Here is a 23,225-nt window from a genome sequence, read left to right on the forward strand (position 1 = left end):
ATTTTCATTAAATTCTCTCTTAAGGCATTACATGCCGTAAATTTCATACCTGTGGTCCTTAACTGTTCCCAGTCAGCCATCATAATGTTATGTGCAACATCTTGTGCCCATTTAATCATATCAGATTTCACCATTTCATCCTGAGTGTTCCATTTCAACAGCAAGTTATACATTCTTGACAAATTCTTAATTTTGGGATCTAACAATTCTGTTTCCAATTTTGATTTTTCCACCTGAAAACCAATTTTCTTATCCAAATTATAAGCCTCCATTATTTGATAATAATGAAGCCAATCTCGTACTTTGTTTTTTAGCTTTTCAAAACTCTGCAGTTTTAATCTGTCTCCTTCTTGTTCCAAAATTTCCCAATATTTCGGCCATTTGGCCTCCATATTGAGCTTTTTCTGAGCCTTTGCTTCCATTGGTGACAACCACCTTGGAGTTTTGTTTTCAAGCAAATCCTTATATCTTATCCAGACATTAAACAGTGCTTTCCTGACAATATGGTTTTTAAACGCTTTATGTGCTTTAACCTTGTCATACCACAAGTATGCATGCCACCCAAATACATTGTTAAAACCTTCCAAGTCCAAAATGTCCGTGTTTTCAAGAAGCAGCCATTCTTTCAGCCAACAAAATGCAGCTGATTCATAATAAAGCTTAAGGTCTGGCAGGGCAAATCCACCTCTTTCTTTAGCATCAGTTAGTATCTTAAATTTTATTCGGGGCTTCTTGCCCTGCCAGACAAATCTAGAAATATCTCTCTGCCACTTCTTGAAACAATCCACTTTGCCCAAAATTTGTAGTGTTTGAAACAAAAACAACATCCTTGGCAATACATTCATCTTTATCACAGCAATTCGGCCTAGCAATGATAACTTCAAATTTGACCATATTTCTAAATCCTTTTTCACTTCCCTCCAAAAAAGTAAGGGGAAATGTGTGTGCGTCTTATGGAGCAAATGCAGGCTGTGCAGCTATCCTAGAAGCCAGAACAGCAAGAGGGATAGCTGCTTTCACTGCGCAGGGATCCCTCTTGCTCTTCTGGCTTCTGGGATTCAGAATATTTTTTTTCTTGTTTTCCTCCTCCAAAAACTAGGTGCGTCTTGTGCTCTGGTGTATCTGACTTTTAGAAGAGACCTGAAGGCAGCCCTCTTGAGGGAAGATTCCCACTTGGGAAGGAGGTTCGGGTGACCTTCAGAGTCAGCGAGTGCCTGGAAAGAACCCGGCCTACCTGACGAGGCTGGGGGGGGGGATTAATTGGGGAGGGGGAGTAGGGAGACCCAGGCTCGCTCCCTAATCCGTCCACCCAAATTGATGCCCAGAGTCCAGAAAATCTTGCGAAACGGCGGCGCTGCGTGCCCAAGCGCCGAAGGTCACGGCAGGGCGGGGGGGGGGGACTCCGTCCGTGTCGGATTTCCAGGCGACCCCCAGGGCGACCCTCTCCCCCCGAGGGAGATGGAGAGAGGGAGCCGCCGAAGGTGGCATCTCCCGTCGCCAGAGACCCGGATGAGGCGAGCCGGGTGCCCAGCTGGCACTGCCCCCACCCAGCTGGATCAGGCACCCCCCGCCTCTCGGGGGTCTCCGTAGGGGGTGGGAGACTCGGAGGGGCGCCCCGTCGGAGACCCCTGCGCTGAGCCGGGAAGCCGCCTTCAGAAGCGGCCCCCGTTGCGCAGGATTTGCACCCGGAGCCCGCGGACGGGGGCGACCCCTGCAAGTGCCCCCCGCCCGACGAGCCCCGGTCCTTCCCTCCCTCCCCCCCCCACGCCGGAGCCCCTCGAGACTCCCCCCTCCCTCCCTGCCAGCGGGCGGGGCTCGGCGGGCTCGGAAACGGAAACGACGCCTTCCCCCCCCCCGGTTCTCTCCCTCCTTCTCCCCCCCCCGGCCGCCCCGTCTCCATCCTCACGCAGGCGCCGCGCCGCTGCAGGTACCGCGAGGGGAAAAGGAGGAAAAAAGAGGGGAGGGGTCGCTAGGGATAACGGAGCCCCCCCCCTTGGGAGGGGGTGCAGGGTGGGGAGGGGGCTGCAGAGGCCCCGTCGGGCGGGGGGGGGGCGCCGGCGTTTCGGGATGTCTGGGCGGGGAGGGAGACCGTGCCTGGCCCCCTCCTTCAAGGAGACCCCTTCCCACAAAGGGACCCCCAGGGGGCATCGGGAGCAGATTCTGTGCCCCCCCTATGGGTCTGGCCTCGCGGGGTGGGGCGGGGTGGGGGGCTGCACGATCGCGGCCGGGGATGCCCGACCCCCCGGGAAGGGCGCGCGGGGCTCCATCCTTCTCCCGGCTCCCTTGTCCGCCGTCGCGCCCCCCCCCCCCACTCTTGGCACCGGGGGCGGGAGAGGACGCCCCCCGTTTCCTTGTCCAGCAGGGCCGGCTTGGAGCAGACGGGGGGGGGCACACCTGCCAGGGAAGCTGCGCCGACCCCCCTCCATCTCCATCTTCCAGGAGAGGCCTTGGATGGGGTTTGAGCTGGCGGGGGGGGGGGTGTGGGGCTGTTGCCCAGCTGGCACGGGGGCGGGGAGAGGCCAAAGCGCCCCCCCCGGAACAGGAGCAAGCTGGCCTGGATGGACTCCCCCTCAATCCAACCACCCATTTCTGGCCGCCCCCCAAAAGGGCCTATGGGTGCCCCCTGTTCACAACTAGAGAGGAGTGGGCAATGGGGGTGCTGCCCTGGTCTAGACCCCTGCAGACACCCCCTCTCCAGGCCCTGAACTCCTTCTCCCCCCCAGTGCTTGGTGGGTTCAAGGGGGGGTCACAGGGGGCTTGTGGAAGGTGGTGAACTAGGGGGTTCTGTGGGGCAGGGGAGTGGGGGCCCTGGATCTCGAGGGCGCTTTGCCAGGCTCTGGGGCTGAAGGGTCTTGGGGTGGGAGGGGGCTGCTGCTTCTGGGAGACCCCCTTCTCCTGCCTCAGCTGAGCTGTGCCTTTCTGCCTCCAGGCTCTAGGGGCAGACCCCTCTCCTGGCCGCTGCCCGTTTTGTGCCACCCAAAGCATGTAGTTGCCCGCTCTTCTCTCTCTCCGGCCCACGACAGGTAAGTCCAAGGGGGTGGGCAGAGACCACCTGGGCTTAGGGCAGGGCGTGAGCAGTTGCGGGGGGCTGCAGAGGTTTCTCAGGAGAGAGGGGCATAGAGCATGTGCAAAGTGCCTCGGCCCATTAGAGCTGGGGGCAAAACTTTGAAGGCAGGCTGTTCTGGGGGTGCCAGGACTGCGATGCCAAAATGTCACCTTCCCTGCTAACAAAGACACCCTTTTCAACAAACATCTCCAGCTCTTTTCCTGAAATCGCCCTGAGATCTTTGGATATTATTATTATTATTATTTTCTGAATGCCAGGCCTTGTGGCTAAATGCTGGCACAGTGAAGGCCTTGTGGTGGCTGGGAAATGGATTTCCTTACCAGGATCAGCTATAATAATAATAATAATAATAATAATAATAATAATAATAAAAATTATACCCTGCCCATCTGGCTGGGTTTCTCCAGCCACTCTGGGCGGCTCCCAACAGATTAATAATAATAATAATAGCGACAAAACATCAAACATTCAAAACTTCCCTAAACAGGGCTGCCTTCAAATGTCTTCTGAAAGTCAGATAGTTGTTTATTTCCTGGAGTGTGTGATGGAATTCTGTGGAGCATGTGCAGAGCGCCATTCCCTTTCCCCTGAGAGTTAGAGCAGACAACCTCCAGGGATCTGGTATTAGGCTCTCGGGGGGGGGGAGTGGAGCAGTGGAGGAGACTAGAATCCCTTCTTAGTACAGGGCATTGTTCACCTGCGGAACTACCTGCCACAGGAGGAGGGAGTTGCTCTTGTGCTGGGAATCCTGCTTGTTGTGGGTTTCCCTTTGGGGGCCATGTGAGGGTGCTGGAGTGTGACTGAGCACCTAAGAGGCTCCTCTCTCTCTCCCTCTCTCTCCTTCCTTCCTTCTTCCTTCGTTCCCAGGGCTCCCGCCATCTCCTTTCCTGCCCCCCACGGAACCCACGGCGCCATGTCGGGCTCCCTGAGCAAGAGGGGCGACTTGGCCAACGACAACAGCTGCCTGGGCCTGAGCCTGGGCCTGGTGGCTCCCGCCGTGGGCCCGATCCTGCCCCGCAAGGGCCACTGCGCCTACAGCTGTGCCGAGCTGCAGGGGGTCCTGGGCTGCCCCCCCAGCGCGGAGGAGCCCCCCTCCAACACCAAGTGGGTGAAGGACGGGCAGAACCAGCTGCGCCAGGCGGCCGAGAGGGGCCGCGACCAGAACCGCAACGAGCTCAGCCCCCCCACCAAGGAGCTGAGCGCCCTCCTCATCCCGCTGACGGGGGACGCCCAGCCGGAGGAGGAGGAGGAGGAGGAGGAAGACGAGGAGGAGGAAGAAGAGGAGGAGGAGGAGGAGGAGGAAGAGGACTCCACGCCCGTCCAGAGCGAGCCGGCGACTGAGTCGGAGGAGCAGAGCTCGGAGAGGGCTCCTCCGCGGGGGGATCAGGGCCGCAGCGCCAGCCTCCTCTTTGGCATGCGCCACAGCACCGCCAGCGACGAGGACTCCAGCTGGGCCACCCTCAGCCAGGGCAGCCCTGCTGGCAGCTCCCCCGACGAAGCAGGTAGGGGGCCAAGGGCCAAGGGCCCCTCGCTGGAGAAGGGGCCTGGGGGTTCCTGAAGCTGGCCCCTGACTGTGCCAAGGTATCCCTGGCAGACGGGCGGCAGGCAGGACGGCTCCCTATTGCCCACTCTGACTGGCAGGAGATGCCCAGGAGGGGATGGCTCAGGCTCGTGGGTTCGAAAGATGCATGCATTGCAGGGGTTTAGACTGGAGGACCCTCGGTCCCTTCTAGGATGCTAGGGTTTTAAAAATATTTATATACCATCTTTTTCTCAAGGCGCTCAAGTGCAGTCAGACCTCGGCTTACAGATTACTCGGGCTGCGTTTTTTTGAGTTACGGACCGCCAAAACCCAGAAGTACTGGAACGGGTTACTTCCGGGTTTCGATGGTCACACATGCGCAGAAGCGCAAAATTGCACTTTGCACATGCGCAGAAGCGCCGAATTGCAACCTGCGCGTGCACAGATGCGCCGCTGCAGGTTGTGGGTGCTGTGGGTTGCGAACGTGCCTCCCTCACAGATCACGTTTGCAACCTGAGCGTCCACCGTTCCTGGTTCTCCTCCTGGTTTCCTCCTCACAATATCAAATTGATTTAAATCCAAATTTAGATGTAAATAGGAATTTAATAAATAAGAACAACAGCCCGGTGAGATAGGCTAGGCTAAGAGATGGTGTCTGGCCCCAAGGGCAGCTCAGAGGGAGTGGGGGGGGGCTGTGGAGACAGAGCTGCCCCCCCACGCAGGATGCTATCGTTACAAATCCTGCCTTGCAGGGGTTGGGCTGGATGACCTTTGGAGTCCCCTCCCCCTCTACAGTTCTCCTGGGGGGGGCTCTGATCTGAGGCAGGTGGGGAGAGGGAGGTCTGTCATGGCCACAGCCAGGTCCAAGGTGATGCCAAGGCAGCGAGGGGGGCTTGCCCACTGGGGCTCCCTGATTTCCCCCCCCCCCCAAGCTCCTGTTTTTCCATGGGGTCCTGTTTTTTTCTCTGGGAGGAGGGTCAATAATAATAATCCTCTCTCCCCCCCCCCTTGGCCCAGGTCGTTTTATTCACAAAAGAACTTTTTACACAGTATTCGTAAGAACCAATCAGACTCCCTCTGAGCATTTCTAAAACCCCACGTGGGACAAAGTCAGATCAGAAGAAATTCTTTTAACCACAAAGAAACTATTTCCTACTTGAGCATGCATCTGTAGTTCAGAGTCAATAAAATAGGAATAAAAGGAGGAAGGCATTCAGCAAAACCACGGAGGTCATAGACAGGAGAGGCAGGACGGCAGAATTTACCATCTCCTTGTGAACTCTCTTCGTGGCCCTTAAGATCTGTCTAAAGATTAAACCACATGAAAGTAACCTACTATCTTTATGTACTGAGGATGCCCAGTGGAGCAACTGGCCTGTGTTTCAGAATGCTTATAGGTGCCTGTCAGGCGTAAAAAATGGAACAGTAGAGAAAATGGGCAGAGGTGGAGAGGCTTGTGGGATTTGATCAGAAATTATTGTCAATGAATCAAACCCAGTCAATGCAATGCATTCATCGTGGACACAATGGCTTGCTCCACATTTCATCATTCCTCATAGTAATCCCACCTGACCCCCACACTCTGGATATTTGCACCCCTACAGTGGGGGATGGGCAGGGGGCTGCGGCTGGACTCCCTGCTTCCTTGGTCTGGGGGGGGGGCAGAGCTCAGCTCTGAGCCAGAGGCGTTTGCTGCTTCAGCCCCCCCCCCACTGCCTGGCATCTGGCTGTTGTCCTCCCCCCCCCCCAGGGAGCAGGGTGTCTTGGCGACGCTTCTTGCCTTGGCAGCCGTGATGTCAGTGGGTGCCTTGGGACACCCGCCCAGGAGCAGGTGGGGGGGGGGAAGCTGGCGACACCCGCCCTCCGGGGTGCAAAGGGAGCAGGCGTTGGAGCTGGATGAGCCCCCCAGCGGGGACAGGAGCCATGCGGAGCCCCAGCCAGGGTGAGCGGTGGGGAAGGGGCTCCGGGGGGGGGGACTGGCTGGCAGGGGGGGCAGGCAGAAAGTCAGAAGCAGTCCTTCTTTCCTGGGGGGACGCCGAAACATTTTGTGCATCTTAAGTTTGGCCTCATTGAGGGGCAGAGTTTCAACGCAGTGGCACCTTGGTTCCCAAACTCCAAAAACCTGGAAGTGTTTTGGTTTCCGAACGTTTTTTGGAAGCTGAATGTCCGACGCGGCTGTCGGCTATTGTTTCTGTGGCGCCTGCACCAATCAGAAGCTGCACCTTGGTTTCCGAACATTACGGAAGTCACACGGACTTCCGGAACAGATTAAGTTTGGCGCTTTTGTTTTCGCTATTTATTTTGTATTTTTGTTTCCGAGTCTTTTTAGTTTAATTTGCTTTTGCGACTGTGCGGAACCCAGTGCAGCTACTGATTGATGGATTGCGTGACTGTCGAAATGGTTCAAAGCCCCCCCCCCCCATCCAAACAATGACTATCATCAGAGCAGATGAAAAATTAATTTTAATTTTTATCATCTACAATACTGTCTTGTTTATTTTATAGTACAGTACATTGATTATTGCTTTCATTTTAAGGATCAAGGCTCTCGTTAGATAGTACAGTTCATATTAAATTGCTGTTATAGGGGTTGTTTTTAAAAGTCTGGAACGGATTAATTCATTTTGCTTTCCTTTCTATGGGAAAGTGTGTCTTAGTTTTGAAACACTTTCATTTTGGAACAGACTTCCAGAATGGATTAATAATAATAATAATAATAAATTTTTATTTATACCCCACCCTACCCGGCCAGGACCAGGCTCAGGGCGGCTAACACCAAATATAAATTACAATAAAACGTAATAGGAAAAAACAAGTGTTAATTAAAATATGGCTTAAAATGGAGCCTTATTTTAGTAGTAGCCCATAAATCAAGACCATAATGGGAGGGAACATCAGATATTCACCCGAGGGAGCTAGCCATGCTGGTCCTACGTGGGCCAGCAAAAAAGCCAAGGGAAGATTAATATACCAAATCCCATATAAGGGGTCAGTCCGTGCCCTGGCCAAAGGCCAGGCAAAACAGCTCCACCCTGCAGGCCCTTCGGAAAGATGTCAAGTCCCTCAGGGCCCTAGTCTCTTGGGACAGAGATCGGAGCCACAGCCGAAAAAGCCCTGGCTCTAGTTGAGGCCAGCCTAACCTCTCTGTGGCCTGGGACCTCCAAGATGTTTTTGTTTGAAGACCGTAAGGAGAGGCGGTCCCGTAGGTACGAGGGTCCTAGGCCGTATAGGGCTTTAAAGGTTAAAAGCAATACCTTAAACCTGATCCAGTGCTCCACCGGGAGCCAGTGCAGCTGGTAAAGCACTGGATGAATGTGATCCTATGGTGAGGATCCCGTCAGGAGTCTCGCCATGACATTCTTGACGCCTCCCTTTCCACGGAGGCGCAGGTTACAGCAACAGCCAAGGCGACGTTTTCCCACCTTTGCCGCATCAAGCAGTTGGTCCCTTACCTTTCCCGCCCTGACCTGGCCACAGTGATCCATGCGACGGTCGCCTCCAGGCTTGACTACTGTAATCCGCTTTACGCGGGGCTGCCCTTGAAGGAGTACCCCTAAACATTTTTTTAGCAGAGAAAAGCACTTATTGGAAGAGAAAACAAACTCCAGCGCTGGGGCTGTAGATATGAGCTCATCACAGAATTGCAGAGTCAGAGGGGACCCCAGCGGTCATCCAGTCCAACCCAAGCCATGCATGAATCTCAGCTTGAGAAGCCGTGACAGATCAGCCGCCCAGCCTTTGGGAGTCCTGCCTTGAAGGGGGTTGGACTAGATGACCCCGGGGCCCCTCTGACTCTGCCATTCCCTGACCCCTTCCCTGTGGGGTGGAGATTGGCTGGCAGGCGGCTGGGAGGCCGAGGGGGCCAGATCCCGGGGATTGGGGTGGGGGTTCTATCTGCCCTCCCCCCATGCTGCTTCACCCCAATGCGCTGCCTCCGTTTTGGGTGGGGCAGGTGGGGGCAGGCGGCCCCATTCCTTAAAAAAAAATTATTGAAGAAATTTTAACATAATCAAACATTCAAATTACATTTTACAATTTCAATTAACCCCACCCCCATGACTTCCCCCAACATATTTATTTCTTCTGCTTATACTTTGATATACCTTTTTTAAAAAATCGTATTTATATTTTCTTTTGTAAGTGTATTACTCAAATCCTGCAAGTGAGTTTGTTTCAATGCATTGTTTCTGCATATACATCATAAAAGGTTATCAATCATTTTTGAAGTCCCTGTTCTCCTTCTCTTTGAGTTTCTCCCTTAACTTTGCCATTTCCGCGTCTTCCATCAACTTTTCTAGCCGATGTTCTTTCATTGGTATTTCATCACTTTTCCATTTTTGGGCTAATAAGATTCTAGCCGCTGTTGTTGCATACATAAATAAATAATTTCTTCTTTTTTAAAAAAATCATTTTTATTAATTTTCCAATAAAAAACAGCCAACCAACATATCCAATCATAATCCATCTAAAACAAGAAACTAAAATAAAAAAGACCAAATTATAATCCAAATTGTAATCATTAATTTTTCGGGGCTCCCCATGGTCTGGACCTCTGAAGCATATCTCCAAATCTTCAGTCCTGCCTCTCCTTGTTGTTTTCATATTTTTCACATCCCGATTTTTACACTTTAAAGTTCTCTGTCGCTGGCTCTACAATTCTCAATCTTGTCATTAATCATATATCCTTTCATCCATTGAATACAGCTTTCTTTGTGTATCTATATTTTTCCAACTGTCTATTTGCCAGCGCAGCTTTCCCTGACTCCATTTGAATCTTCCAATCAGGCCTGTTGTTCAAAACTTGCTTTTGAAATTTAATAACACAGTACCTTCCATGTTGAATAAATAAAATTCTCTTGTCTTTGGGTATATCTTACTGTAATATGCCCAGCAGAAATGCCCAGAGCTGACTCACCCCTCTCTCTCCACAGACTCCTTCTGGCTGTGCAACTCGCTGGAGACGGACTCCGACCTCCCGGCCGGATGGATGCGGGTTCAAGACACGTCTGGGACCTATTACTGGCACATCCCGACCGGCACCACCCAGTGGGAGCCCCCCTCGGGGGGCGGGGGCAGCGACTCCACGGGAAACACCCCCTCCAAGGAGAGGCAGGTGAGGGGGAGTCTGGAACAGAAGACCAGCCAGGGCCGGACGGGGCTTGGAGGCGGCCCTCAGCTCCGGAAGGGAAGAGGGCCCTTTCCGTGTCCAGGTCTCCTTTGCCCACAAGAAATGGTCATTTTGTGTGTGTGTTGAATGTTTGCTAGATGGTCATTGCTGGACCTCACAGGGATCTCAAGCCATTTGCACATCACAAAAGATGTACCGTATTTTTTGCTCTATAGGACGCACTTTTTCCCCTCCAAAAAGTAAGGAGAAATGTGTGTGCGTTTTATGGAGCGAATGCAGGCTCCATGGCTTCAGCGAAAGCAGCGTTGCTTTCACTGAAGCCAGAAGAGCAAGAGGGGGCGGTGCACACCTGGCTTCGCTTCGCTGGAGATGCGCTGCACAGTTTTCCCTCTCTGCGCAGCGCCCCTTCAGCCAAGCAGGAGGAGAAATGGAAGGGGCTCCGATTCGCCTGCCGCTTTGCTGAAGGGGCGCTGAGCAGAGAGGGAGAGATTTTTTTTACTTGTTCTCCCCCTCTAAAACAAGGTGCGTCCTATGGTCAGGTGCGTCTTATAGAGCGAAAAATGCGGTATTTTATCAAAGTAATTGATATAGAATTGAGCAAAGCAGTGATATTTGAGGGAGCAGGCGGGGCTCATGACTTACATCAGTGGTGTCCAAACTTTTTTCAAAGAGGGCCAGATTTGATGAAGTGAAGGGCCATGAGTTGTTAAAGTTGAAGTTGTTGAGCTTTTTTTTAGGGTTGAAGTTGTTGAGGTTTTTTTCGAGGCTTTTTATAATTCCTAGGGACTCTCTTCTGACACTTTTTCTTCTCTTTTTTTCTCTTAAAAAATATTTTTATGCAAAATTTCTTAGTTGACAAAAATACACGCATTGTCTCTTTTTCCACGTTGCATTTTCTACATATCAGTTTGATTTGTGGTGAGACGTTAGAGTTACGCCTCACGCCGCACCTTCAGTCGATGGCCCTCCTTCTCGGAAGGCCTGCTAATTCTGGGCTTGAGCCGTTTTTAAAACCCCTTTCAATGTTACGTATTTATTTGTTAGATTTGTATACCAGCCTTCATCGTGAGGTCTCAGGGCAGCTTGTGGAATAAATTACAGGACAAAAGGAACTGAATAAGTAAATCAAAACAGCAGGACAATACGCCCACCGTCCCTGTGCAGCCCTGGGCTGTGGGAATGGGGTTGGCTGGTGGTTTTTTTTGAGAAAAACCATTTCTCAGCATGTGAACCAGAGGAAAATCAAAATCAAACGACAAACAGAAGCTTTAATTAAGATAAAATGCTTAATCCTGGCCCCACCCACTTCTCTCCCCTGGCAGGAGACCCAAAGAGGGCAGCTCTTCATGACTGGTGTTTAATTGAGCTTTTAATATTCTCTTGGGAGTGGCTGGGAAACCCAGACAGACGGGTGGCCTATAAATAAGAAAGGTCTGATTATGCTGAGGGTAAATTGAAGGGACTTTGGGCACTTCCTTTGTGCTGCACTTGCTCTGGGCTGGTTCTGCAGAAGCGGAGATCTGCCAAAGGGGCCCCCAAAGGTCCTCTAGTCGCACCCCAGCAATGCAGGGATGGCAGCTGAAGCAGCCCTGACAGGCCAACACCCAAACTCTGCACTCTTCTTTTTAAAAGTTCTTTTTGTTCATTTTCACTTTTACCATTTGACATCTGTTGAAACCAGGAATGGGGGGGGGGCAGTTAAATGACTCCCCACCAAACCCCAACCACAGCCTCTAAAAAGTAGTCTATAAAACTATAAAACTTTTTTTAAAAAAATAATTTTTATTAAGTTTTACAATTATATATTCACCACAATAAATCTTGTGCCCACTTAATCAATACTCATTTAACCTCTTCATCCTTGGTTTCCCACTCTAATAATAATTATACATCTTCTCCAACAATTTAGTATTATCTTCTATAATTTCCCCTTGGAATCTGGATAAAGTATAGCTAAATCCTTTCTTTTTATCTTCTTTAAAGACCTCATGTAATTGACAGTACTGCAACCCGTCATGTACATAATTGCTCATCTCTTCAAGATCCTTCAGCTTTAATTTCCCCCCTGTTTCTATTAACAGATCTCTAGCTGTAGCCATTTTTCTTCCCTATTTGTTTTATTATTGAGGTTGCTTCTGTTGGAGACAACCACCATGGAGTCTTTTGTTCTAATAAACCTTTGTGTTTTTCCCATACTTTTAAAAGAGATCTCCTAATTATATGATTATGGAATCCTTTATGTACCGTATTTTTCTGTGTATAAGACGCTCCCTATTTTGGGGAACTCCAAATTAAGAAAACACCCCTCAGCACTACCTGTGTATAAGATGAGCCCCAATTTTAAACCTAATGTTTTGGTGGAAAAAACCCTAGTCATATAAACAAAAAAATACAGTACTTTCCCTTGAGTATACCATAGACACACATGCCAACCAAACCTATTATCATGTCCTTCCAGATCTGACATATCTGTATCTCAGAGTAATTCTCAGCCCTGTCAAGGATGTTTGAGAGCTTCTGGTGGGGGGGGGGGAGCAAGTAAACTCACCTGCCGGTGTGGGGCAGCCCCATAGACCCCTCCCCTTGCTTGTGCTGAGCGAAGAGGGGCAGGGAGGGGCTGTTCTTTCTCACCTGACCCCCCCCCTGCACCTTTGCAGCTCACCTGGATGGAGTTTGGGCAGGCTGAGCCCTCGGAGGAAGCCGCTGCCTTCTGGAAGGTGAGAGGCTGGATGGGGGTGGGGTGAGGGGGTGAGGGAGGGGGTGGGGGTGGGGCTGAGCTGGGGGGGGCCTCCTTTCTCACGGCGTCCCCTTTTCTGCTGTGCTCCCTGCAGGACGTCCCGTCGGAAGAGGGGGTCCCAGAGCCCCAGGAGGACAAGAAGGGCACTCTTGGCTTGTGTTTGGGGTCCCCCAGCAACTGGTGAGTGGGGCAGGAAGGGGCCCCCCCCAGGAAGGAAGAATCGCTGTTAGCACGACCCACTAAGAAGGATGATAACGCGACACAATTCAGAACAGGGACAATTGAGTGCACATTTATATGCAGTGGGACCTTGGTTCTCAAACTTAATCCGTTCCAGAAGCCCATTCCGAAACCAAGGTGCGCTTTCCCATAGAAAATACAGTGGAACCTCAGCTTACTTACCTCTCTGGAAATGTAACCTTCAGGTTACGAACACGGCAAACCCAGAAGTATTTTTCCAGGTCTCGCCGTGCACGCATGTGCAGAAGCACTTTACACACCATGTGCAGAAGCAGCGCCTCTGGATATGGATTTTTCGGGGGCGCACGGACCCCTGGAATGAATTCAATTCGTATCTAGAGGTACCACTGTAATGCAAAATGGATTAATCCTTTCCAGACTTTTAAAAACAAGCCCGAAAACAGCAATTTTTTCTATCTTACAAGATAGATAAAATGAAAAATGAAAGCAATAAACAATGTCAGTCAATCCGTAGCTGAACTGGGTTCCACACAGTCCCAAAAACAAAAGAAAAAAGAGCCACAAAAACGCAAAATGAATAGCAAAAACAGACAGACCTCAGCTTAACACTCAAAACAGAGTATGTTCGGCTTCCGAAAAACGTTTGCAAACTGGAACACTTACTTCCGGGTTTGCAGTGTTTGGGCTCCAAGTTGTTTCAGTACCAAGGCCTTTGAGAACCAAGGTCCCACTGTAGAATCAAATTTAAACGATTCGGTTTAATTAAGCCAAATGGATGAACTTGACCCAGGGATGCTGGCTTTTCAAAGACAGAGAGCCATTTATGTCTCCAGAGACCCCCTTCAACTCAGCTCCCTCCAAGTAATCTTACCACCCTCTTTCTGGACCCCTGGTCTATGGGGCGTGGCTCCCAAAGGGGACTGAGGGTCCTTCCTTGCAAAATGGGGTGCAGTCGGGGGGTCTGGCCCATGACAGGCTTCCCCCCGGCTGCTCTGGGCTCCGGCGGCTCCTTCTCCCCCCACTTTCCAGGGGACTTGGAGGTCCAGTTCAGGCAGCTGCTTTCTACAAAGGGTTCCCTGTGTGTCTGGGCTCCATTGCTCCGCGGTCAGTGAAAGGCGCTCTGCACATGCCCCGAGGAAGCCTGCTGTGTCCTCTGCCACCTCTGGCTCCAACTGTGACCCTGACTTTGCTACTTCCTTCCCCCAGGTCTTCCCTGGAAGAGGGAGGTGAGGAAGAGGAGCAGTTCCTGGGCGTCTCCCAGGGGTCCAAGGTAAGGTGGCCTTGCGGGGGGGGTGCCAGCCAGAGACGGGGAAGGGTCTCCTCTTGGCCTTAGTGACCCACGTGGCCCCTGGAGCTTGGAACAAGAGAGGAGAGGCCCTTTCCCCGGCATTTGGGGGCGGGAAGAGGAAAGGGGCCCCCGCTCTTCCTATGACACTAAGGGGGGGGGACACCTGCTGCAGCAGGCCAACAAAAAACCAGACTATTTCTTAAAAAATATTTATTAAGTTTCCATTTTATCACCTTTAAACAAATCCTTGTTATACTCACTGCATAATATACTCAGGCCGTCTTACCCATAGGCACTAGGGGTGCGGGGCACCCGGGTGCCCGGCTCTCAGGGGTGCCAGGGCGAGAGTCCAGGGCCGAGATTTGGAGTCCAGGGATTGGGGAAAGCCGACAGCTGCTGCTGAGCGGAGCAGAGCCCATTGGAGCGCTGCAGCTCTTCTGCTGTGGGCGAGCGAGGAACTGAGGCAGCCGGCCGACTCTGCCCTCCTGCGCACCAGGGATTGGAAGGCTGTCGAAAGCCCCCCCCCCAGCACATGCTGCTCACATGAGACGCCTGGCTTCACTCAGTTGCTGCCACTTCCGCCTCGGGCTCGACTTTTGTTTTTGCACTGGGCTCTGCTTGCCACCCCCCAGGCGCCCAGCCCTGGCCTTGCTCTGCTGCCACTGCCTCCTCCTCCTCGGGCTCCTCTGTTGATGCTGAGGCAGCTGGCCCACCCTTAAAAAAGTCAACAACGTTGGGGTTCCCCGCATAAATAGGTCAACAACCTTAGGCAACCTGGGGGGGGGGGCCGCTGGGCGGATCTTTGCACCCCGGCACTGCATATGCGTAAGACGGCCCTGCTCTCAAGTTTGGGAGAGGTTAGGGCAATGGGGGCATCTCTTGGGGGTACTGGAGGCCAGTGCCAGGGCCCCCACAGGGCAGGGCTCCAACGCAGCTTCCGCCTGAGCCTTAGAAGCAGCTTCCGGTAGAAACTGGAAGTCTCCTTGCCTTCCTTCCATGAAAGGAGCACAAGGTTGCAAGCAGAGAAGAATGAATCGTCCAGATGATGGACTCTGCCGAAATGGCAAAACGGGCAGGGAGAATCAGAAACCAAGAAGATAAGAGATATATTAAGGAATGGGGGAAATTTATAGATTATCTTAAGGATCACTGTACAGAGTTTAAAACATAAGCAGGATTAATATAACACTTGTAAGGTAATAATTCTGGGGTTACACATGGAAATTTGAATATAAATTTGGATAATATTACAAGATGCAGTGTATAATGTAATACTATGGAAACAGGGCCGGATTTTGGTTTGATGAGGCCCTAAACCACTGAAGGGAATGGGGCCCTTTCTGTGTCCAGCTCTCCTTTGCCAACAACAAATTGCTGCTGTTTTTTGTGTTGAATATATGCTAGATGGTAATTTAGGGACCTAACAGGTATCTCAAGCCATTTGCACTTCACAAAAAGATGTATTTTATCAAAGGAATTGTTGAACGGAAATACAATTAAGAAGTATATTTTTGGGGGACCCCCAAGAGAGAGGGGCCCTAAGCTGTAGCTTGTTTAGCTTATACATAAATCAGGCACAGTATGGAAATCACTGGGGAGTGAAGGGAAGCCCAAGGATTCAGAGAATCCTGTTTATGTATAAAATTGATGGTAAAAGTCATTTCTAAAAACTGAAGAAGAAAAAAAGGGAGGGGAGAAACTGGAAGTCACCTTGGGGGTCTTGTCAGGCCCCGAAGGTCCCCCCCCCCGTCACCAGGAGATGATGTCACAATGCCATGACATCATGTTACCTCTTGGATGTCACTGGGCACCCATAATCTGGGGCCCAAGTTGCTGCCCTGGGCTGGGAGACTTCTCTGGGGGGCCCACTTGACCCCCTGCCTCTGTCGTCCCCCCCAGTGCTTCTCGGTCCGCTCCCTGGGCTGGGTGGAGATGTCCGAGGAGGAGCTGACCCTGGGCAGGAGTAGCGTGGCCGTCAACAACTGCATCCGACAGCTGGCGGGGCAGAACCCCGACCTGAGGGGCTCCTGGGAGGAGGTGAGTCCTGCCTGAGGGGGGGCCCAGATCCCTACGGCTGCGACTTTGGGCGGGTTCAGCCTTCACTGGACGGAGGAGGAGGGGGTGATTTGGATGAGTCTTGGGTGCCCCCCCGCCCACAATGCCTGTAGGGCTGCGGGGGGGGGGGGTCCTGTTGGGGAAGGGGCCTCTGTGCAGCCGTGACCCCTCCTCCCCCCTCTCCACAGGGCAAGGCGATGCTCCTGGTCCTGGAGAACGAGACCCTGAAGCTGCTGGACCCCGAGGAGCAGCTGGTCCTGCACAGCCAGCCGGTCGTCACCATCCGCGTCTGGGGGGTCGGGAGGGACAGCGGAAGGTAGGGGGGGCCCCTGTGGGGAGGGGGGTGGGAGGAGCAGGTCCGGGCCCCTTTCCTCTGGCCGCGAGTCAGCCGGCCAGCTGCTTGGCCATGGAATCTGAGAAGGGCCCCCCGAGGGTCCTATAGCCCACCCCCTGCAAGGGAGGGAGGGGGTGGGGGTGGGGTGGGGCTGCCCCCCCACCTGCTAACCTTGACTGCTCTCTTCTCTTCTGCACTCGCTTCCCTTTGGGATCCAGGGAGAGGTAGGTAGCTGTGCCCAGAAACCCCCCTTTCCTTTCAGTTCTTTGTGAGCACCCCTCTTCTTACCCCCCACCCCAAAAAACATTCCATTGTGAACAGTTGAAAGTGGCAGCCCCCCTTGACCCCTGCCTGCTCATCTTTGAAAGGGATGCCTTTTTTATGGGGGTGGGGGTGACCTCGTTGGGAAACTCAGAGCCCCCCCCCCGTGCTGCCATCTTAACCCCCAAGAGCCGCCGCAAGAACAGGGCCTTCTCTGTGGTGCCCCCCTTGCAGAATCCTCTCCCCAGAGAGGCTCCCCAGGGGGAAACTTCCCTCCATGCCCATTCATGAGTGTGTGTTTTTTGGGGGGCGTTCTAATTTTTAACTGGTTTTATGTGGTTGTGTTTCATAATGTCAAGGGGCTTTGAGACTCTTGGTACAAAGCGAATGAGAGATGTGATAAATAAGACCTTCCCCCACCGTGTGTCGTCCCCCCCCCCCCCCCAGGGATTTTGCTTACGTGGCCCGGGACCAGCTGGCCCAGATGCTGAAGTGCCATGTCTTCCGCTGCGACTCCCCAGCCAAGGACATCGCCACTGGCCTCCATGAGATCTGCTCCAAGGTGATGCCGGACTCCGGTGCCTGACCTCCCCATGACACCCCCCCTTTAGCTCCAGAGCAAGAGCCCCCCCGGATAGGGCTTAGGAAGCAAGGAAGCAGCCCAGGATTCATGGCGGGGGGGGGGGCTATGTGGTGATGGATCCCTGCTCACGGGAACCCCCCACTGAGGAAGGGCATGTGGGTCGGGGGGGGGGAGGAATCACCCTTGGGGGTGCCCCCCGGAGCTCCTGCAGAAAAAGCCCAGGACCTGGCAGAACCTAGTGCCCCGAGGCTCCGCTTCCTCGTTTAAATTGCAAAAAGCAGGTTTCTAGACCTCATTGCCAAGCAAGCCAGGTGGCCAGGGAGTGGGCTCCAGCTCTGTGCCCCCCAAGGGATTTTCTACTGCTCTTCCTTCATGCAGAGCTGGGGGGGGGATCTGCATTCAGGTCCCCCCTGCTGACCCTCCTTTTGCTCCGCATTGTTGCGGGTTGGGCTAGATGACCCAAGGGCCCCTTTGAACCCTGCAATTTTTCTGCGATTCTAGATCATGACGGAGCGGCGGAAGGCCCAGCTCCCCCTGAACGGGCTGTCCCTCGACCACTCCAAGATGGTGGACATCCCCTTCCAAGGTAGCTTTTCTGTTTTCATTTTATAATATATAAAGAACAGAGAACAGTTATAACAACAGATGAACTTTAAAAGACGAAAAAGTTCAAAATAGACACGCCAAATGGGTCTGGTTGCATTTGGGTGAAAATAACGGAGTCCGACTAAAGAGTATCAGTCTTCTCTGATTCATCAAGTCTGGTTCTGGGTTCCCCAGGCTTGGGAAAAATGGTTGCCTTGGAAACACACTGTATTTTTCTTTGTATAAGACTATACCCCCCCCCCCCCAATTTCTTAAGTTTGAAATTGGGGGTCGTCTTATACACGGAATGTTGCAATTATTTATTTCTTAATTTTGGTCTCAAAAAATTGGGGGCGTCTTATACATGGGAAAATACGGTATATGTCACGAAGGAATCCTATAAAAAGTGCCTGGAGGTTCTAGTCCTCATTGAAGCCTCAAATTTTCTCCATGACAGCTCTTTTGCAGAGTGAGAAATGGTCAGATTTTGGGCTGGTTCCCGTTGGGATACAAGCTAGGGTGGCCATATTCCGAAGAGGGGGAAAAAAGGGACACTTTTGTAGGTGGGGGAGAAAAGAAAAAAAGTATTGATTGTGTGTGTGTGTGTGTGTGTGTGTGTGTGCGTGTGCGTGCGGTAAAAGATTAAAAGTGTATTGAAATATTTAATAATGGTTATGAAAAATGAAAATGACATACCCTCCAACATTTTGTGAGAAAAATCCAGGGCACCCCCCCCCCAATCCCATGTCTCTATCTCTCGCCCCCTCCTTCGCTTGGCTGACTGCGGCCTCCTTGCTCACAAGACAAGGCGAGGCTGAGCAGCCCTAGGAAGGAGAAAGGGTACCAAAAATGAAAATAAAGGCCATGATATTTTGCAAATTTTTAAAAAATCCACTCGGATGGTAATTTGACCTTTGACAAAGAAGAAAAACCCGGGAAAATAGGGATGTTTGGCAACCCTACTCCAAGTCTGTGCTGCCAGGATGAGGCCAATGCTTTGGACACCTGTGTTGGCATCCCCAGAAAGATCCAGAAAGCTTCATTTGGAAGAGCAAGCCCTGGTTCTGCTTCCGCCAAAATTAAATCCCCAAATCTCGCACAGACAAACCTTCCACCCTCAAAGGAAGAAGAGTTTGGATTTGATATCCCGCTTTATCACTGAGACCTGAAGGAGTCTCAAAGCGGCTAACATTCTCCTTTCCCTTCCTCCCCCACAACAAACACTCTGTGGGGTGAGTGGGGCTGAGAGACTTCAGAGAAGTGTGACTAGCCCAAGGTCACCCAGCAGCTGCAGGTGGAGGAGCGGAGATGCGAACCCGGTTCACCAGATTACAAGACTACCGCTCTTAACCACTACACCACACTGGCTCTCCGAGTCTCTGAGGAACCCCGAGTCTCCCCTGCATTTGCTGTCAAAGGGATTTGCCCAGGACACCTTTGGGGGGTCAAGGAGGTGTGCTCCCCCCCAGCCAAACTGGCACCTCTTGCCCAGCCCCCATTTGGCTTGTGCCCCAGGCTCACTTCCAGGCATGACCTCTGCCCCCCAGTGCCCCAGATGTGTGTTTTTTTTGCCTCTCACGACCGCTTCCTCTCTTCTCCCCCCCAGTTGAGTTTCCAGCCCCCAAAAGCGAATCTGTGCAGCAGTTCCAGGTCTTCTACTTGGGGAGCGTCGTCGTGGCCAAGCCTGTGGGTAAGGAGGGGGCGGGGGAGCCGGTCTTGCAGGGCTGGCCAGGACCAGGGAGAGACCCGGGTTCAAATCGTTGACCAGGAATCTCACCGGGCGGGACCTCGAGGGCCAGGCATGCTCAGCCTAGCAGACCTCGCAGGGGGGCTGTGAGCACAAAATGGGATAAGCCTGCAGGTTCAATCCCTGTTTGGGACAAGGGGTGGTTCCTCTGGGGGCTGGTGGGAAATCCGTTTGGGTGCCCCCCCAGTGGGTGCTGCTGTGTAGCCCTTGCCTGCCCCGCCTGGGGGGCGCTGGGCCTGCTTGCCAACCTCCTTGCCTCCCCCCCAGGCATGGACGTCCTCAATGCCGCCCTGGACGTGGCGCTGGCAGAGGGGGCCAGAGAGCAGTGGACCCCCGCCCAGGTCAGCGTGGCCCCTGCTACCCTCACCCTCACCCACCAGCAGGTGAGTGCCCCCTGGTCCCTGGGAGGAGGACGGGGGAGGGGGAGGAAGACGGCAAGGCCTGACCCCCCCCGCTTTTCTCCCCAGACGGAGGGGGTGCTGTGCGAGTGCCGGGTGCGGTTCCTGTCCTTCATGGGCATCGGGCGGGACGTCCGCACCTTTGCCTTCATCATGGCTGCCGCCCCAGGAAACTTCCGCTGCCACATGGTCTGGTGCGAGCCCAACGCTGCCGGCCTGAGCGAGGCCGTCCAGGCCGCCTGCATGGTAGGTGCCCCCCCACATCTGTCTTGCACTCCCCCCCCCCCATAATTCAATATCAGGCCTGGCAGCAGCTGGCATTCTCCCCACCTTGTGGCAATGTTGTGGGTGGCAGGACAGGATAGATTAATATTACCCTGCCCAACTCGCTCTGCAAGTATCTTCACTAAATAGAGTGTATTCCGTATTACACAGCAAGAAGCTAGTTGCAGATTTGTTAGATCAGGGGTCAGCAAACTTTTTCAGCTGGGGGCCGGTCCACTGTCCCTCAGACCTTGTGGGGGGCCAGACTCTATTTGGGGGGGGGGGATGAATGAATTCCTATGCCCCACAAATAACCCAGAGATGCATTTTAAATAAAAGCACCCATTCTGCTCATGTAAAAACACACTAATTCCCGGATTGTCCGTGGGCCAGATTCAGAAGGCTATTGGGCTGGATCCGGCCCCCGGGTCTTAGTTTGCCTACCCATGCAATCTCTTAAGGTCCATACAGTGGTGCCCCGCAAGACAAACGCCTCGCAAGACAGAAAACCCGTTAGACGAAAGGGTTTTCCGTTTTGGAGACGCTTCGCAAAACGAATTTCCCTATGGGCTTGCTTCGCAAGATGAAAATGTCTTTTCCCCTTTTTCCCCCCTTTTCCTAAGCCCTAAGCCACTTATCAGCTGATCCGCTGATAAGCCGCTTATCAGCGGATCCGCTAAAAGCCACTAAACCGCTAATAGCGCTAATCCGCTAAGCTGTCAATGGGCTTGCTTCGCAAGACGAAAAAATCGCTATACGAAGAGCCTCATGGAACGGATTAATTTCGTCTTGTGAGGCACCACTGTAATTCTACCCAATCTCTTAAAGTCTATAATTCCTGGCAAGACCCCTTTGATCCCCTCCTAAAAGAATAAAGGCACCCCAGTCTGGTTCATAAGTAACAAAAAGAAGTTGACTCTTGGCCCGCTGGTCAATTTAATCTGCCCCCCGTGGCAGTATATGTCCTGGGGTAAAATCCTAAAGAAAGCTCAGTAACTAACAACTTTGGGGTAAACTTCAATCCTCAACAACTTTGGTTGGCCCTCACGCATGTTCACGCCATCAAATCTGGCCCTCTTTGAAAAAAGATTGGGCACCCCTGACCCACCTGGTCACACGCAAGCGAGGATGCTCCAGCCAGGTGGAACAGGAAGTTTGCCTGGCTGAACCAACATCCCCTGCATGTCCCCTCTAGCAAAACAAGGAATGTGGGACTTGACTGCTCCAGTGGACTACATCCCACAGGCGACCCCTCTTGCTGCATTTTTGCCATGCGCCCTGTGGGTGCAGGAGGTCCTGGGTGGGCAGGGACTGGTGGGGAGGTGGGGAGCTCGGCTGCCGCTGCCTTCACTGCCCCTTCGGATCCTGGAACTGCCGAGTTGGAGGGCCCCTCAGGGGTCACCCAGCCCACCCCCTCACCACGCAGGCCTCACCGTTGGACTGCCACCCGCTTCCTCTCTTGCAGCTGCGCTACCAGAAGTGCTTGGACGCCCGGCCCCAGACCACCAGCTCCTGCCTGCCGGCCCCCCCGGCCGACTCCGTGGCCCGCCGCGTGGGCTCCACCGTCCGGAAGGGGGTGCAGACCTTGCTGGGGAGCCTCAAGCCCAAGCGCCAGGGGGCCCAGACGCCATGAGCGCCCCCTGGCCAGGCCCGCTGCGGGGGCCAGCAGGAGGGTCCGCACGGGGGCCCCTGTCGGATGAGGTCGGCCCCCCCATCAGCCCGGCAGCTCTTGTCCCCCCAGACCCCCCCCTTGGGGAGAGCGAGTGTGCGAGGTGCGTATTTATGAGGCGCGAGTGTGAGAGAGAGGAACGCTGTGGCTCCCTGACGTGAGCTGCCGGGGGGAGCGAGGGGGGTCACATATCTAGGGCGCCTCTCCCGGGGGGTGCAGCTGCGGCCTCATCCCCCCCAAGTCGGGGCACCTGATCTTAAGCTGCTGCTTTTAATAGGATATGAAAGTGGAGGCTGGGGGGTATTTGGGGGTCCCTGCACTAGTGGGGGGCACTTGCACCATTGCTGTGTCTCCCCAGGGGTGGCCCCAGCGGACGGAGGCCCTCATGGGGGGGGGAGAGTGGAGGCCCCGGCCGTCTCTGCTATAAGAAGAGATCTCTGTGTTGTACTAAAACTTAATAAACTTGGTTCCCCTGATGTGGTTCCTTCTTGCAATGGGGGGGGGGGTCAGAGGGAGGGCCCCCCGGCACGATCATGTCCTCCTGGAGATCCCTGGTGAGACTGCATCTGGGGTTCTGGGCACCGTTCTGGTCGCCTCATATCAAGCTGGAGTTGGAGAAGGTTCAGAAAAGGATGCTGCAGGGATCCCAGGGAACGGATCAACTTGCTCGTGAGTAAAGGGTTCGGGTTCAAATTTGGCGCTTATCAATACATTGCCCCAAACTGGTTTGAAGTTCAGATCTTAATAATGATTCCAGAATTGCAAATCCCTGCCCACCTCCCATGCGCTGCACTCCTGGACGTTGCCAGCATTTGGCACGCAACCTCCTCAGCTTGCTCCCTGCAAGGCTGCCTGATGCTGGCCCCCTCAGGCAGTGGCCTCGAGGGCCCAAGATGTGAGGGGGGCCTGCCTGCGCCTTCTCTGCCCTCTCTGGCCACACAACTGGACTGCCTCCTCCCTTGTGCCAGGCTGCGCAACGGAGGCATGCCCGCCTCCTGGGAGTCCCTGCGGTGGGAGCGGCCCCAGCTCCTCCTCCTCCTCCCCATCTCTGGGGCGCGGCGGTCGCTGGTAATCGCCCACTGGCAGCTGCACCCAGGCAGGAGGGAACCTTGCCCGGTGCTCCCAGTGACCGCTGGCGCCAGGAGAGGCGATGGTTGGCATGAGCCGTGACTGGCAGCTCCACAGGCATTGGCAGAGCGCGTGGCGCCATGCTGGCGTGCGCAGAGCCGTGTGCCGTCCCGGCCGATGCTCCCGCCCAGCACATTGACGCTGTCTGCCCACCTGGCTGGCGACCGAGGGCAGAGTCAACTGACGCCTTTCCACTTCCCTGGCATTGCAATATCTTGAGGTTCAGATGGCGATATATGAGGATGCTGAGAAGCAGGC

The 23,225-nt window shown here is 53.5% G+C and overlaps 1 protein-coding gene across 2 annotated transcripts; it reads left to right on the forward strand.

The window, feature by feature from the left end:
- The first annotated feature begins 1,859 nt into the window (after nucleotides 1-1,859).
- Nucleotides 1,860-22,315, forward strand: APBB1 (amyloid beta precursor protein binding family B member 1). 2 transcript variants are annotated; one of them, XM_079973739.1, is made up of 15 exons: nucleotides 1,860-1,927; nucleotides 2,930-3,023; nucleotides 3,935-4,569; nucleotides 9,521-9,702; nucleotides 12,375-12,434; nucleotides 12,549-12,634; nucleotides 13,862-13,925; nucleotides 15,843-15,980; nucleotides 16,187-16,314; nucleotides 17,041-17,155; nucleotides 17,678-17,762; nucleotides 19,368-19,451; nucleotides 19,776-19,891; nucleotides 19,976-20,152; nucleotides 21,636-22,315. In XM_079973739.1, exons 3-15 carry the CDS (start codon nucleotides 3,981-3,983, stop codon nucleotides 21,801-21,803), a joined length of 1,992 nt encoding a protein of 663 aa, XP_079829865.1. In that variant the 5' UTR covers nucleotides 1,860-1,927; nucleotides 2,930-3,023; nucleotides 3,935-3,980; the 3' UTR covers nucleotides 21,804-22,315. The 2 variants fall into 2 exon arrangements, with proteins under 2 accessions (XP_079829865.1, XP_079829864.1); XM_079973738.1 differs by having other exon boundaries at nucleotides 19,776-20,152.
- The last annotated feature ends 910 nt before the right edge of the window (nucleotides 22,316-23,225 follow it).

This window comes from Podarcis cretensis, assembly GCF_951804945.1.
Source record: "Podarcis cretensis genome assembly, chromosome: 4".
Lineage (NCBI taxonomy): Eukaryota > Metazoa > Chordata > Lepidosauria > Squamata > Lacertidae > Podarcis > Podarcis cretensis.

Bases quoted from the DNA above. Each gene is read 5' to 3' on its own strand.
- APBB1 (XM_079973738.1), top strand. From the start codon at position 3,981: ATGTCGGGCTCCCTGAGCAAGAGGGGCGACTTGGCCAACGACAACAGC. The intron at 12,435-12,548 runs GTGAGAGGCTGG...TGCTCCCTGCAG, and splicing joins AAGCCGCTGCCTTCTGGAAG to GACGTCCCGTCGGAAGAGGG. The intron at 15,981-16,186 runs GTGAGTCCTGCC...CCCTCTCCACAG, and splicing joins TGAGGGGCTCCTGGGAGGAG to GGCAAGGCGATGCTCCTGGT.